This window comes from Primulina tabacum, chromosome 2 (genome assembly GCF_025594145.1).
Source record: "Primulina tabacum isolate GXHZ01 chromosome 2, ASM2559414v2, whole genome shotgun sequence".
NCBI classification, from domain to species: Eukaryota; Viridiplantae; Streptophyta; class Magnoliopsida; order Lamiales; family Gesneriaceae; genus Primulina; species Primulina tabacum.
In genome coordinates this window covers 11,090,143-11,107,649 of record NC_134551.1, presented here as the reverse complement: position 1 = coordinate 11,107,649, position 17,507 = coordinate 11,090,143, and the positions used below count along the sequence as shown (strand labels likewise).

Sequence of the window (17,507 nt, the reverse complement as noted above, 5' to 3'; positions counted from 1 at the left end):
GCTCTGCCTGAGTTGTAGATGTTTCATCCTACTCCGCTGATGTTGGGCTCTAAGAGTTAACTGGTATGTACAGTTGTTGATTTAATTCCCAAGCTTTGATCCTCATTTGCAACGATAAGATTTCAGAGTCCGACTGTAGAAAAAATTGCTCTGTCATTGCAGGCAGTTGGACTGATCGGATCATAATTCCTTCTCAACTGAGCTGCTATTTCAGCTAGCTTTTTCACCCGCATTAGATCAAAAAAATAGGTTCTCTCTCTAGTGCTTGAGCGATTGTGACAGCTTTAACTGTCTTCAGGACTACTGTCTCCAGGGCGATGAACTTGTTTAAAACTGATGTCTTTTTCAAACGCTTGACAAACACTTCAGTCCTATATCTGACCCATTCATCTTAAGTTTCCAACTTCGATTCAAAAAACTCATTTATTTCATTCCATATAAGATCGATGTGAGTTTGAATCAGGTTGGTAGGTCTGGGCTCTTCAGTCAACTTTCCCTTACCTTTTGGATCAGTTAGGGCGTGAGAAATGCTTAGCCTGAGGTGGTGGCATCCACCTTCTCTTGAATTACCACACCCTTAGGTCGAGCAACTGGTAATCTAGCAGTTTTTCACCAGATTCGGTGATAATCTTCTTTGGAGGAGTAGTTGGCTTCGTTTGCTGAGGTTCTTCAGCTGATGATGCAACTGGAATTGCTCGAATTAACTCGAATTAATATAGCACTTAGCGTTGGTTCAGCTCCAGTTGGCATAAGGCAATCAGCTGGAATAGCTTCAACTTTAGCTGGCTTGGTCTTTTGGGACCTTGGCTTCTTAAAAACTTTCGGTTCTCCGATTCAGTTTCGCTGACAATCAATTTCTTTTTGATTTTCTTTGTCTTCGCCAAATCCTTTGTTCGGGCCTTCTTTACTGATTTGTGAGATGCCAGTATCCCAATCTCCTTTTTGATCTTGGTAAACTGCTCAGGAGAGATGTCCAGCTTTGTCTTTGGTTGCTAAACGTTCTTGACAATGAAGACCTTGAATTTGGATGACTTCTCAGCTGAGTCATCCACCAAACCAGATTTTTTCAGCAGGTAGCTGAGTGGCACAGCAAAACCATTGGATTTTTTGGAAGACTGAACCATATTTTTCAGTATGTTGAAGATGATGGTCGACCAGTTCAGTCTCCTGCCATTCATGATTTCTGTCATAACCTGAAATTTTTCAAGGGTAAGGGCAGCAAATGAGCCTGCCTTGGCGAGAACACCCTTGGCAACTATGTCAGCCAGGAACTGTATTTCTGGCTTTAGTTCTTTATTGGGATCAGATACCTTGATCTTCTTCCCATCAGCAAATAGCGGAGTCTGCATTTCCTCAATATGAACAAGTTTTATCTCAGAGAAATGAGATAAATCATTAGAGGATAGTTAGAAGAGGGTACTGAAAGATTCTTCATCCATGATCAGCATCTGATTGTTGACATTTGAAATGATTTTACCGTCTACGGAGATAGTGTTGTTGGCATAGATTTCTCGAATCTCCTTTGGGTAAATCACCTGGTTTGCCAGCCCAAGAAATTTATTCAAACCAGCATCTTCAAGTTTCAGAAATACACTCTGAACTGCTTCATTTGTCACCGATAAAACATATTCAAATTCGATATCCATAGCATTGAGAATGAAGGCTAGTGTTTGGCTTGCCATTTGCTCCTTGCCATTTGCTCGAGTTGTGAATTTCTGTGAAGAAAAATACTCTGAAAGTTTGAATGCTCTAGTGAATAGAAGCTCTGAGAGAATGAAATGACCTGAAGAAAAATCGAATAAGGGCGGCACGATTACTTATGTTGGTGACTGTTCAAATTTTTGGACATGTGTCAGTCCAAGATTAGTTTAAATAAAGAAAAACGTGTACGTGATGTGTAACTATAAATAAGTCGATTGGACTACGTGGGGCCACATTGTCAATCACTATACAAGAAATTATAATTAATGACGTAATTTATACATTCACAACATCTAATGTGAAATTTTATCGATAATCAGTTATCCTACGTGATAAGATCAGTTAGGTCAATAACTGAGTGATCAGTTGAAAACTGATTCAGTTCAGTTTAAGACCAGTTGATAATTATCTTATCAGTTAACCAATTTATAAATCAATATTCCCCCTAAATAAATGCATGAAATAAAGTTGAGTAAGAGAATATCATCCTCGGATAATCTAAACGTAGAGAGTTGACTGAAGTCTCTTTGTATTCTTCCGTTCGTTTCTTCAGTCGGTTTGAATCTCTCTACAAATAAGATCAAACTCATTAGACGCAAAATAATTCAGCAGTCAATATTGATCAAGAGCAGATGGACAAAGCTAGCAGTTCCAAGCAACCCAATCTTGCAGAGAGGAAGAGGATGGCATTCGAAGCATCTTGGAAGAAAGAGATCGAAGACTATGTCTTCGCGAAAACAATGTCCATCTAGACTAAGATTCAAAAGCTGCAGTATCTCCAAAGGGAAGTACTAGTTGCCACAAGTGAACAAAAGGCAACTGAAATAAAATATAAATGGTGTCTCTCCGTCAATCATACTTCAGACCTTGCCACAGATGAAGGTCTCTATTTCCTGATGCTCATGAAGGAGCATATAGTTCTGGAAAGAATTGCCTTGTCAAAAGGCTTCAAGAGAACTGCCTCCGAGGAGATATCCCGTTGGATGTCCCTGCAGGACTGAAGTAGATAAGGTACTGAACCGTGTAATAGCAGCTCGATATTATCAATAAAATTCATATTTTTCGTTCATTGATGTTCATTATTTTGCTGCTTTGTTATTCTGCATTCAAACTAGTAATAACTGAATAACAACAAGAATATATAATAATGCGAATAATGTTAAGACAAATCAAGTAAGCCAAGAATATTGCGAAAGTAAGAAAACTTAGTCTCGGGAAGTGGCTTGGTGAAGATGTCAGCTGCTTGTTATTCAGTTGATGTGTACTCCAGTTTGATTTCCTTCTTAAGAGCATGATCTCTGATGAAGTGATGTCTGACATCAGTATGTTTGGTCCTTGAATGAAGAACTAGATTATATGTAATCGCAATGGTACTTGTATTATCATAGAAGATTGGTGATTCTTCTGCAATGACTCCATAGTCTTTCAGTTGTTGCTGAATCCAGAGCAATTGGGCACAGCAGCTTTCAGTAGCTAGATATTCTGCTTCAGTTGTGGAAGTTGCTATGGATGTTATTTTCTTGCTGAACCAAGAAATATGTTTGTCTCCTAGAAACTGACATGATCCACTGGTGCTTTTATGATCAAGTTTACATCCTGCATAATCTACATCTGAATAGCCAACTAAATTGAAAGATGAGTCCTTAGCATACCATAAGCCCACATTTTGTGTGCCTTTAAGATATTTCAATATTCGTTTGATAGCTGTATAATGTGATTGTTTAGGATCAGCTTGAAATCTAGCACACAGTGCAAACAACAAATACAATATCAGGACGGCTAGTAGTTAGGTAAAGTAAAGAGCTTATTAAACCTCTGTAAAGTGTCGTCTCAACTGATGTTCCCCCTTCATCTTTATCTAATTTAATCGATGAACTCATGGGTTTATTTGCAGCTGAACATGTCTTCATGCCAAATTTCTTAAGCAGTTCCTTCGTATATTTTATTTGACTGATAAATGTACCAGTTTACAGTTGCTTCACTTGCAAACCAAGAAAGAATGTCAGTTCATCCATCATGCTCATCTCAAATTTATCATGCATTAACTTGGAAAACTTCTCGAATAATTTGGGGTTAGTTGTACCCAAAAATAATATTAACTTAAATTTACACAAGTAAAATATGATCTTTCTTTGAAAATTTGAACAAAGTTTTATCCTACTGTTCCAACAGTAAAATCATGATTAGTTAAAATTTTGATAAAGTCTCATACCAAGTTCTGGAGCTTGTTTAAGACCATACAAAGCTTTGTTCAAGTGATAAACATGATCAGGAAAAGAGTGATTGACAAAACCTGGTGGTTGTTCAACGTACACTTATTCCTGCAACTGACCATTCAGGAATGCACTCTTGACATACATCTGGTGTACTTTGAAGTCTTTGAAGGAGGCACAGGCGAGGAAAATTCTGATTGCTTCCGGTCGTGCAACTGGTGCATATGTCTCATCGTAATCAACTCCTACTTCTTGTCTATATCCTTGTGCTACCAATCTCGCTTTCTTGTGCACAACTAAACCATCTTCGTTCAGTTTGTTTCTGTAGACTCACTTTGTACCTATAATTGTTTTAAAAACTGGTCTTGGAACTATTGTCCAGACATTATTATAGGTAAACTGATTTAGCTCTTCTTGCATAACATTTATCTAGTTAGGATCAGCTAGAGCTTCATCAGTTTTCTTAGGTTCAAGTTGAGAAACAAATGCTGAATGAAAAAATAAATTAAAATTTTGGTTTCTAGTTCTTACCGGATCAGATGTATTAACTATCACTAATTCTTATGGATGTGATTTGTTCCATCTGTAGTTGGGATTAGTTGGATCGACTTCAGCAACTGGTTCAGTTTGTAACTGAATGTCTCTTTCAGTTTCAGTTGATGTGGTTTCAGTTGGCATCTGGAAATCATCGTGTTGTCCAACCATTTGATTGTTAGAAACAATTTCTTGTTCAACCGTTTGATCCACTACTTCTGGTTCTGGCGTTTGAAAGATATTTCAATTGATGTGAACTTCTTCTTCACTATCATCCTCAAAACTGATTTCTGAAAAGCGATCAATTAGCTCAACTGGATCAGTTGGCTTATCAATTAGTGCAGATTCATCAAATAAGACATGAATTGATTCTTCTACATTCAAAGTACATTTATTAAATACTCTATAAGATTTACTAACTGATAAATGACCCAAAAATATTCCTTCTGCAGATTTAGCATCAAAAGTTTTCAAATGATTTTTGTCATTATTATGAATAAAACATCTGCAACCAAATATTATGAAGTAAGACACCATATTTTTATGTCCATGCCAGATCTCATACGGTGTTTTCAAATGATTTTTATTAATAATTGATGAGGTATTCTAGTTATACCGGAATCAGCAATCATTGTTCTAGCTGCTTCTTTAAGCATACGTTTTCTTCTTTTAGCTACACTATTTTGATGAGGTGTTCTAGTTGCTGAGAACTCATGCTTAATTATATTATTTTCTAAAAATTGAGAAAGATATTGATTGAAAACTTCAGTTCCCTCGATCAGACCTTATTCTTTCAAATCCAACTGATTTTTCATTTAATAATCTTTTGAAAAGCTTAATCAGTTGTGCAGCAGTTTGGTCTTTTGATTTGAGAAAAATAACCCAAGTAAATCTTGAAAAATCATCAACGATTACGAAGGTGTATTTCATTACCCTTAAACTCATGACTGGTATAGAACAAAAAAGATCCACATGCAGCAGTTCTAAGCATCTAGAGGAAGATTTATTACCTTTGTTTTTTAATGAAGATCTTACTTATTTACCAAAATGACACGCTAAACAAATTTTATCTTTTGAGAATCAATTTTAGGCAGACTAGTTAAAAGATCGTGATTATTCAGATGAGCTATGGATTTGAAATTCAAGTGGTTCAACCTTTTATGCCACAACCAGTTTTTAGAAGACTTTGAAGTTACAAAACAAATCAGTGTATTAGGTTGATTAGTCCAGCTCACTTTGTATGTGTTACCACAACGATTAACATTTAAAATGATGTCATCAGTTGAGTTCTTGACTATGCACGTGTGTTTGTTGAACTGAACTGAAAAATTATTGTTGCAAAACTGACTGATGCTAATCAAGTTATACTTCAAATTATCAACAAGTAAGACATCATTTTTTATGCCCGGGGCCGAAGAGGGCGGGGGGTGATCGCCGGTGCCATGAGGTTGAACGGACAATGAGCGGCTCCTGGCAAGCTTCTAGGCGGAGGGAACATGGATGAACCAATCTTACATCGGAAAGAGAGGGATCCGAAATTGTTCAGGTATAGGATTGTGCAGTTGAAGATGGCTTAAAAGATTTGATTTGTACTACTCATATCAAGAAGGTGCATATTCTTTTCGGTAGCTCATCACATAAGAACTTCATAGTTAAGCGTGCTTGAGTTGGGGAAATTCTGGGATGGGTGACCTCTTGGAAAGTTTCCTAGGGTGCGTGTGAGTGAGGAAATAAGCACGCTGGAAAGACTTGTCTTGATACAGTAATGATAGTCTTCGAATCTGGGCGGTTACAGTTGATATCAGAGCCAACCTCTTCGAGTACGGTGTGGTTTCGGGATGAACCAAGCGGACGCTGGTGGGCATGTGAGGCCTGGGCCCGAAGAGGACGGGGGGTGATCGCCGGTGCCATGAGGTTGCACGGACAATGAGCGGCTCCTGGCAAGCTTCTAGGCGGAGGGAACATGGAAGAACCGATCTTACATCGGAAAGAGAGGGATTCCAAAACTGTTCAGGTATGGGACTGTGCAGTTGAAGAGGGCTTAAAAGATTTGATTTGTACTACTCATATCAAGAAGGTGCATATTCTTTTCGGTAGCTCATCACATAAGAACTCCATAGTTAAGCGTGTTTGACTTGGGGAAATTCTAGGATGAATGACCTCCTAGAAAGTTTCTTAGGGTGCGTGTGAGTGAGGAAATAAGCACGCTGAAAGACTTGTCTTGATATAGTGAGGACAGTCGTCGAATCTGGGCGGTTACAGGTGATATCACAGCCGACCTCTTCGAGTACGATGTGGTTTGGGGATGAACCAAGCGGACGCTGGTAGGCATGTGAGGCCCGGGCCCGAAGAGGACGGGGGGTGATCGCCGGTGCCATGAGGTTGCATGGACAATGAGCGGCTCCTGGCAGGCTTCTAGGCGGAGGGAACATGGATGAACCGATCTTACACCATAAAGAGAGGGATTCCGAAACTGTTCAGGTATGGGACTGTGCAGTTGAAGAGGCTTAAAAGATTTGATTTGTACTACTCATATCAAGAAAGTGCATATTCTTTTTCGGTAGCTCATCATCACATAAGAACTTCATAGTTAAGCGTGCTTAATTTGTGGAAATTCTGGGATGGGTGATCTCCTGGGCAGTTTCTAGGGTGCGTGTGAGTGAAGACATAAGCACGCTGGAAAGACTTGTCTTTATAAAGTGAGGACAGTCGTCGAATCTGGGCGGTTACATCATTAATAAAAATGTTACCATGGATAAGCTTACCCTTATCCACGATTCTACCTTTAGAATTGTCCCCAAAAGTGATGTTTGGACCAGAGTATTTGATCAGTTGGGATAGAAAATCAGCATTCTCTGTCATTTGTCGTGAGCATCCAATGTCCAAGTACCAAATTGATTCTTTTGCCGATGTACCTGTCACCTGCAACCACACAAAATAAATAATTTTGGTACTCATATTTATTTGGGTTCTAAACTGATTAGTCCTTTAGGAACTAGACTTGGATCAGTTTGACTGACTTTTCAGTTGTTGTGTTCCAAATGACTTTTCCTGACTTGTGTGTGTTTGGTGTGTCGTGTGCAGAAGAAACAATATGATTTTTAACATTTTTCAATTGATTGTTCATCCGATAAATCCTCTGAATTAGCTTACAGTTGTAATAATTGTAATAGTCATCCTTAGAGTACTGATTTTTATAGCTGAACCGTTTAGGTGACCAGCTTCGCGAATCAGCTGAACTATTGGGGCTATATCTATTCTATACCGTTTAGCTTTGTTATTGTTTTCCATCGGTTGGACAGTAGATTTACTTGGCTCTGAGAATTCGTTTACCACAGTTGATTTCAAAAGCTAATATACTTCCCTTTGTGCTCATTCAACTTTGGCATTGTATCACTAGCAAAGGTTTCATCATTTCTATTAAAGCCTAAACAAGTTTTGTCAGTGACTGATTTTTGTAAATCATGCATTTCAATCATCATGACTGATTCAGATAAGTTTGTTTTGAAATTTCATTTTTCAACTTCTAAATCAAAGATTGGTTCTCAATCATTTCAGCTTTCTGCTTCACAATCTCCCTTCTTAGACTCAACAATTCAACCGACTCATCAGTTTTAGTTTTGTTGTCTTGATGATCAGTTTGCCTAGCTTTAGCTATTTCAAATGAAAGAGCAAGCTTGTGATACTCAATGACCATGTCATGCAATGTAGAAATGAGTTCTCTCGTGTAAAATCAGTTGAACTGAAATCAAATACATGTTCACTGGTTGATTCCAGTTCTGCATCATTTGCCATTAAGAATTTTACTTCATCTTCATCGCTGGAGCTGCTCAAGCTCTCAGACTCTGACTCTTCACTATCAGTCTCTGCCCATTTGGACTTGCTTTCTTCAGCTAGCAAGACCTCATGTTTCTTCTTGAATGATCTTTTATCATTCTTGTCTCGTATTCTGATCTCAACTGACTTCTTTCTTTTTTCAGTTGAATGTCGACTGTCCTTCTTCGGTTTAGGACAGTAAGCAATGAAATTTCATGTCTTGCCATAGTTGTAGCAAGAATTTAGCTCTTCCTTTGAATTGTTTTTCTGATATTGTCACTGGAAAGGAATTTGATTTCTTCTATAAATTTTCCAAATTTCTTGACAAATAATGATATCGCGTCCTTACTCAGTTGTTCTGCAGTCTTCTCAACTGAACCAGTTGGTTCCAGTTTGATGACACTTAGAGTAGGTGTGACTGTTGGCGTTGAAGGTTCTCCTTCTCTTGTCTAAAGTTCGAACTCATAAGCTTTGAGATCAGCAAATAAGTCATGTAATTCTACCTTATTCAGGTATTTGGATTCTCTCATAGCCATCGTCTTTACATCCCATTCTTTGGGAAGAACTCGAACCACCTTCAACGCAACTTCTTTATTTGAATACACTTTCTCAATTGTATTCAGTTAATTGATAATGATGCTTACTCGTTCGTTGTACTCATTCATTGACTCTCCAGTCCTCATTTTGATGTTGTCAAATTTATGTACCGCGAATGAGAGTTTGTTCTCTTTAGTTTGCTCATTTCTTTCGCATAACTGGATCAGTTTCTCATAGATTTCTGTTGTTGTTCTGCACATCTTGATCTTACTGAATGTATCTTTGTCCATGGTTTTGTACAGAATATATTTAGCCACATTATCCAAGTTGGCTTTCCTCTTATCTTCAGTTTCCATTCTTCTCGTGGTTTCTCGATGCGATGGGGTGCTCCATCAGTTATGGCAACAACTGTATTTGCCTTCAATATTTTCATTGCTCCGTCAGTTATGACGTACTCCATGTCATCATCATGTGCAGCTAAATGTGCCAACATTCTAATCTTCCAGTCATCAAATTCTTCTCTTGAAAACACGTGGATCTTATTGAAAGAAGACATGGTAATCAGATTGTAAAGATAGAAACTATTCAGAAACAAGATTGACAGGGCTCTGATACTACTTGTTAGGATCGATTGGGTGAGTGAAAGTGTTTAGAACGGGGGTTGAATAAACACTTTACGATTTTCAAATCTTTTTGATGGGGTGAATCAGTTTAGTAATAAACTAAGTTTGATAATCTTGTTGTCTATGTCAATAAGTTAACTTAAAGTGCGGAAACAAACTGAAAGACAGATTGAATACTTGAGAAATAAAGAACACAAAGATTTATGGATGTTCGTAGATTTCAAATGCTCCTACGTCACCCCTTCTATCTCAAGGATAGAATTTTCACTAAAAGACTTTGATTAATTACAGGAACGGTAATTAATCAGTTGCGTACTGATAAAATTGTACAGATTCTAAGAGTTTCAGTTTGGCAGTGTTTATGACCAAATTGAAGAGAGTTATTATAGTTTCTGTAATTAATCAAAGTCTTTTAGTGAAAATCCTATCTTTGAGATAGAAGGGGTGGCGTAGGAGCATTTGAAATCTTCGAATATCCATAAATCTTTGTGTTCTTTATTTCTCAAGTATTCAATATGTCTTTCAGTTTGTTTCTGCACTTTAAGTTAACTGATTGACATTGACAACAAGATTATCGAATTCAGTTTATCACTAAACTAATTCACCCCATCGAAAAGATTTGAAAATTGTAAAGTGTTTATTCAACTCCCCATTCTAAACACTTTCACTCACCCAATCGATCCTAACAATTGGTATTCGAGTTCTGTCAATCTTGTTTCTAAATACTTTCTATCTTTACAATCTCATTACCATGTCTTATTTCAATAAGATCCACATGTTTTCAAGATAAAAATTTGATGACTGAAAGATCAGAATGCAGGCTTATTTAGCTGCACATGATTATAACATGTGATACGTCATAACAGACAGACCAATTAAAATATTGAAGGCAAATATAGCAGTTGTCATAACTAATGGAGCACCCCGTCGCATCGAGAAACCACGAGAAGAGTGGACAACTTAAGATAAGAGGAAAGCCAACCTGGATAATGTGGCTAAAGATATTCTGTACAAGCCTTGGACAAAGTTACATTCAGTAAGATCAAGATATGCAGAACAACAAAATAAATATGGGAGAAACTGATCTAGTTATACGAAATAAATGAGCAAACTAAAGATAACAAACTCTCAATCAGCGGTACAGAAATTTGACAACATCAAAATGAAGACTGGAGCGTCAATGAATGAGTAAGACAAACGAGTAAGAAACATTATCAATGAACTGAATGCACATGGGAAAGTGTATTCAAATAATGAAGTTGCATTGAAGGTGGTTCGAGGTCTTCCCAAAGAATGAGATGTAAAGGCGATGGCTATGAGAAAATCCAAAGACCTGAATAAGGTAGAATTACATGACTTATTTGCTGATCTCATAGCTTATGAGTTCGAACTGCAGACAAGAGAAGGAGAACCTTCAACACCAACAGTCACAGCTGCTCTAAGTTCCATCAAACTGGAACCAACTGGTTCAGTTGAGAAGACTGCAGAACAACTGAGTGATGACGCGATGTGATTATTTTTCAAGAAATTCGGAAAATTTATGAGAAGAAATCAAAGTTCTTTCCAACGACAATATCATAAGAACAATTCAAAGGAAGAGCCAAATTCTTGCTACAAATGTGGCAAGATAGGAATTTCATTGTTGACTGTCCTAAACTAAAGAAGGATAGTCGACATTCAACTGAAAAAGGAAAGAAGTCACTTGAGTTCAGAAGATAAGACAAGAATGATAAAAAGATCATTCAAGAAGAAACATGAGGTCCTGCTAGCTGAAGAAAGAAAATCCAAATGGGCAGAAACTGAAAGTGAAGAGTCAGAGCCTTTGAGCTTGAGCAGCTCCAACAACGAAGATGAAGTAAAATGCTTAATGGCCAATGATGCAGAACTGGAATCAACCAGTGAACATGTATCTGATTTCAGTTCAATTGATTTTACACGAGAAGAACTCATTTCTACACTGCATGACATGGTCAATGATTATCACAAGCTTGCTCTTTCATTTGAGAAAGCCAAAGCTAAGCAAACTGATCCCCAAGACAACAAAACTGAAGGTGATGAGTCAGTTTAATTGTTGAGTCTAAGAACGGAGATTGTGAAACAGAAAGCTAAAATGATTCGGAACCAATCTTTGATTCAGCAGTTAAAAAATGAAATTTCAAAACAAACTGATCTCATTCAAGCATGGAAAAAGTCATCAGTCACGCTGACTGAAATGCAAGGTTTATAAAAATCAGTTACTGACAAAACTTGTTTAGGCTTTAATAGCAATGATGAAACCTCTGCAAGTGATACAATGCCATAGTTGAATGAGCACAAAGAGAAGTATATTAACTTTGTGAAATAAACTGTGGTAAAAAAATTCTCAGAACCAAGTAAACATACCGTCTAACTGATGGAAAACAAGAACAAGGCTAAACGGTATGAAATTGGATATAGCCCCAAGAGTTCAACTGATTAGCGAAGCTGGTCACCTAAACAGTTCAGCTATAAAAATCAGTACTCTAAGGATGGCTATTAAAATTATTACAACTGTAAGCCTGTTCAGAAGAGATATCGGATGAACAATCAGTTGAAAGATATTAAAAATCATATTGTTTCTTCTGCACACAACACACCAAACACACGCAAGTCGGGAAAAATCATTTGGAACATAGCAACTGAAAAGTCAAACAGACTGATCCTAAGTCTGGGTTCCCAAAAGACTAATCACTTTAGGACTCAAATAGATGTGGGTACCAAAATCATTCATTGTGTGTGATTGCAGGTGACAGGTACATCATCAAAAGAATCAATTTGGTATTTAGACAGTGGATGCTCACGACACAAGACAGGAGATGCTGATTTGCTATCCCAACTGATGAAATACTATATTACAAATTCAAGAATACTAAAAAAACCAAGTATTTATATTTGGCTTATGTTTTCTGAAATTTTTCTTCCTTTTTCCATACCAGTATGGCCTGAGTATATGACAAAAATAGCAGATAATTTGGAGCTCATGCCCCTAGTTGAAGGCAGGGGGGGATCTTGTGCGAATAATACTTAGTTATCCAACAAAAGGAAAAGATCTGGTTGGCAATTCCCATCAACCAAATTAAGAACCCAGGTCCAGCCATAGAATACCATCGAATGAGTCAATTCTCATATTCAGTTTCGATCCCTTGTATGGCGCTGGCCATGAATCAGTCGAAGCCACCTAGGAAAGGGCTTGGTAAATCGTGGGAAGATGCTCTTCGGAGACAGACTTATCAGCGCTCAAGGAAATTTACTTTGTGCAATAAGTAAAGTAAAGAAAGAAGTGAAACTAGCTTATGTAGGAAAAAAATTTGGTACAGCTTCTGATTTTCGATGGATGATTATAAACGATGGTTGTTTCTTCCTCCAACTGGCATTGTTGATCCTCAAACTCGTCCTGACCATCTTGGTTACTCAACAAAGAAGAAGCCTATTACTATCAAGATTAAGGCTCTGAAGAAGACCGTTTCTATTGCTGATTTTTTCTTTAATCCATCAATGTTTCCATCTCCCACTGACGTAGTTCACATCATTCAAGTATTCATGTATATTGAATCTCAACCCGCATAGCCCATTTTAGCACATGCTATCTCTATTTTTCCATCAGAGATGGTTCATCCTATCAAGTTTTTTTTTTCTCTTAGACCAAAAGATATTATCATTCAATATTCTATGCTGGAAACCACTGGATCAAGGTTCTTTTTCCCCACTATTATTGTAAAGGGAAAAGAAAAAATAGTTGTTGTCCTATTGATGAAGAATCCGATAAAATTGAAGTTCCAAAATCTTCCGTACAGACTCAGATTGATATGCACGTGGAGGAAATCAAAGCGTTTGTTGATCAAGAAATTGAATTTTTCACAAATGGGAAAAGATGCACACAATTACTCGATTTGTTGTTTTCGAGAAAAACAAGAAGAATTTAAGCAAGACAATAAAGCTTGAGGTCATGGTCTTCAATCAGGAGTGAACCAACATTGTGGCTACTGTAATGACCATGAGAGCCTAAATTTTCGCCAAAATAAGAGTGTCTAAGCTTAGTGAATCTTACTACTTTGAAGGCAAAATATGATCATTGGGGCCCTATTGCTTATCATGATATTGCAGTTATTCAACAAATCAACAAAATATTTCGACCCTAGTGATGAGAATTTTTGTAATGGAAGTAGATTTTGCCTCCAGTGCTGCTTTGAAGGTACAAGCTCAGAAGACCGTTCAAGCCAATTTAGTTGAGGAAAGTGCAAAGTCTCTGCCAAAAGATACCGCAATCCATTACTCCTGCTCCATCGCCGATTTTTGTTACTGCTCATGCTCAACCTTAGTAGTCCTCCTCCCCTCTTCTCTATACTAGATATCTAGCTTTATCCATAATGGATAACTGGTGATGATGTGATGGATGATCCTCCACAGGATCAAAGCCACTGAAGAACAAGTTTCAGCACCTCCGCCTCTTCTTGACTCAAATTTTTGAGATTCCAATTTTTTCAGAAGTAGATTCATTTGAGACTATTGATGTGTCTGTTGTTCCAATTTCTCCTCCTCCTCCTCATGTTACTGAAGAAGTGTTGACTGCTGATACTGCTATGGAAGAAGACATCTTGAGCACCACTCCTATGCCAAACATTGATTGTTTATTTTGGTGTTCCTCAACCCAGCACATATCTTGTGTTGAATGCAACTAATGTTGTCCCCTCTTCTAGTTCTGAAACTTTGTTTGTCCATCCCGATGAAACTGGATAAGCTTTAGGACATGAGGGAAAGATTCGTAAGATCAGAAAAAACCTCTCCAAAATCAGATTATATCCCTATGGAAGCTAAATTAGATGATATTGAAGATTTGGGGCAGAGACTTAAGAATTTTTGATAAAACCATCAAGATCAAGGTCAATGTCACCGATACTCAAGTTGATTTTGAAATTTTCAAGACAAGGATTCTCAGCCAAATGGAATGTATGCAAGACGAACTGGTCTCTCTCTATAAATCAATCATTTGTTCAAATCAAAGAAAATTTGATGGAATCTTAAGCTACTGTCGTGGTTAAACAAAACAAAAGAGTCGACAGTCAACAAAAGAGTCATCAAGAACTTTTATAAAAGATTGACAATGTGAATACCTCTTTTACTGCTTATATTTAAGAATTATTTGATTATATTAAAGAGTTGGATTCCAAAAAAAAGTACTTGAAAGTTCAAATAAAGTGGATGCCAAGGATATTCATCTTAATCCAGAACCTCTGAATTACTTTTGAGATTGAATTGTGCTTATATGAGTTTTGATGATTTATAAAATTAATACATTTAAATGGCATATCGTGATGAATTTTGACATCACCAAAAATAAAGAAATTTTTAAGTAATTATATGTTTTGGTGATACGTCATAGTAAAATAAAATTTTAAAAAAAATTCAGTAAACAATCAAATTCAGTAGTCTGTGTTTCACCAAATCCCTCACGCATATTTCAACAAAACTGATGAGGGTCTACCGAACTTGGAAATATTGTCTTCACTTAGTGACCCAATACTTCTACTGATACTAAATTGTATCATCAGCCACTTACAACATTTGATTTATTTCTATAATTGTTGAAGACATTCTATCAGCAAATCTAATAATCAAATAATTTTCAGATAACACAAGAAAAAATATTTCGGCCATTGAATGTCAATGCCACTGACATTTATTGTTGCATACTATATTTAGAATAAGACGAATGATAAGTGGCATACAACACTATTTTTGTTATGACCTTCGTACGACTAAATTATATTCTTCTGAATCTTAACGTTGAAAATCATTTATAAAATATCATTTAGAGAATACATTCTGGAAATAAAAGAAGGTGAGATGTAAAAATATTTCAGTCTTTAATTGTAAAGTCAATGGGCCTACGCTTGTTGGGTCATAGTGCCTCTTACGTGTAACACACGTGAAATAATTAATTATGTTAGTATAAACAAAAAAAAGAGGAATGCTTCGTTGTATTCTATTATTCTTCAAATCTGATTCAAATAAATTACTGATAACAATTTATTTTTGTTTTGTAAAAACATCATAACTAAATCAAATGCCCTGAAAATAAAATGTGTTAATACTCAACTTAAACTATTCGAACTAAAAAGAAAATTCCTCGAATTAAATCTTTTTTACAAAAAACTAATCGGTTAATTTTTATTCTAGAAAACCCAAATGCATGTTATCAGAGACAAATTAATATTTTTATTATATATATTTTTCCGAAGGTAGTAACCATATTTTTATTAATCAAATTTAAGTATTCATTTGGATGAAATTAAAATTTTTTTGTGATTTTAAAATTAGGTTGGATTTCACTACTCATATATCATTATAGAATAATTACGATTACATACCATTTTCTAATCGAATATTGAAAATATTCATGCTTTGCATGTATGTTAATTCAACCATGTTTGAAAAGGTTATTTGATAGCAATATTCTCCAACACAAAATTAAACCACCATTAAACAACACAAAATTCCATGAAATTTATTATAAATTAAAATTTAAGTATAACAAACTTTTTTATAAACTATAATTATATTAAAATAATTTTTTCTCATCATAAAATGTTATGATTGAATTTTCATTTTATTAAAACTCATATTATTAAAATGGGTGGTTACGTAAAATTGAGGCATGGAGTTTAACGTTACGGTCGCTTCTGCAATTACAAAACGTAGCCTAAGCCTTCATCTTCTCGTGTCAAATCTTTTTCATTCTAGCAAAGATCAAATCTTTGAACCAATTTCACCATTTCTCTTTATAAACTTTCTCCTGGGGGCTCAAAATCAAGCATGAAGGTAAACTTTTTCTTAATTCTTGCCGCCATAGCCATGTGCCCAACACTGATTATCACCAACAAGAAAACAAAGATTTCAGAATGTCAACCACCGATGAGATTCTCGAAACAAAATTTCGAATAGATTCCCGAACCCGTGGCTCATAATAACGAGGCGATTTCATCTCCACTTCGTGCATTCTCCCTTCTAGAATGCAGAACACACTCTAAAAGATAGAGATGACTTCGATTTGATCGGCTCAATAGCATGCATATCGTATTTCATTCGATAACCCAAGCCTCGAGTTTCTCCATCGCTGAGAAAAGTGGGCTTTTTGCGTATGTGAGGATTGGAGAGATAAAGCTCGAACAACTACTTTATATAGATACGGGAAGTAGATTGCTTTGGTTTAACTGCCAACCGTGTGGTTTGAATGTCCCGAAACCAGTATTCGACCCAAAACTATCTTCTACATACAAAGTAGAAGATTGTGACCTCTCAGATTATTGTGGTGGGATAGGTGTTCGGGTGTGGTGTGATATACGTAGTCTCTGTTCATATCAGATACAATATGGGGATGGTGGTTATAGCTTGGGTCATCTTGCGAGAGAAATGTTGGTGTTTGGAAGCATGAAAAAGCTTTTATTTGGAAAGCGTGAAGAAGTCATAGAAGATATTGTTGTTGGTTGTGCGAGAAAGATGAGTATATACACTAATGGAATCCTAGGACTCGATAGCAGTAGGGTTTCTCTACTGAAGCAAAGATCTTTCTCCAAATTTTCTTACTGCTTAGGCTACTATGATGATAGGTCATACCCATAAAACACTTTAATCATAGGCCCTCAAGCTAAGCAGCTGCGATATTGAACTCCTTTGATATTCAAGGTAAGTATTATATAAATTTAGTAAGCATCCAAATCAGGGAAAACTTTCTTAGATATCGACACTAGTATTTTAAAGAGAAATCCATATACTTAATTCGGTGGGATGGTGGTGGACACGGAATCTAGTTTAAGCTTCCTAACTCCAGTCGAGTATAGAAAATATGAGACGAGAATGATGAATGTAGTGACTTCTTCTTTGGTCCGAAGCTGTAGCATTATGGTTAAGAACCAAACCGGGTTGTGCTACTTCGGAGAGATGGATCGAGATTTAGGAAAATTTCCTACCGTGCAATTTCAATTTGAAAATGACGCATTCTTGGAAGTGGATGAGTGGAGTTTATTTCAACATGTTACAGTGGATAATTTTTGCCTAACATTTATGC

The 17,507-nt window shown here is 36.5% G+C and overlaps 1 protein-coding gene across 1 annotated transcript; it reads left to right on the top strand.

Moving 5' to 3' along the window:
- Positions 1-16,507: 16,507 nt before the first annotated feature.
- LOC142537506 (aspartic proteinase CDR1-like) lies at positions 16,508-17,062 on the top strand. The gene has a single exon (XM_075643017.1). The coding sequence runs from the start codon at positions 16,508-16,510 to the stop codon at positions 17,060-17,062; it is 555 nt and encodes a 184-aa protein (XP_075499132.1).
- The last annotated feature ends 445 nt before the right edge of the window (positions 17,063-17,507 follow it).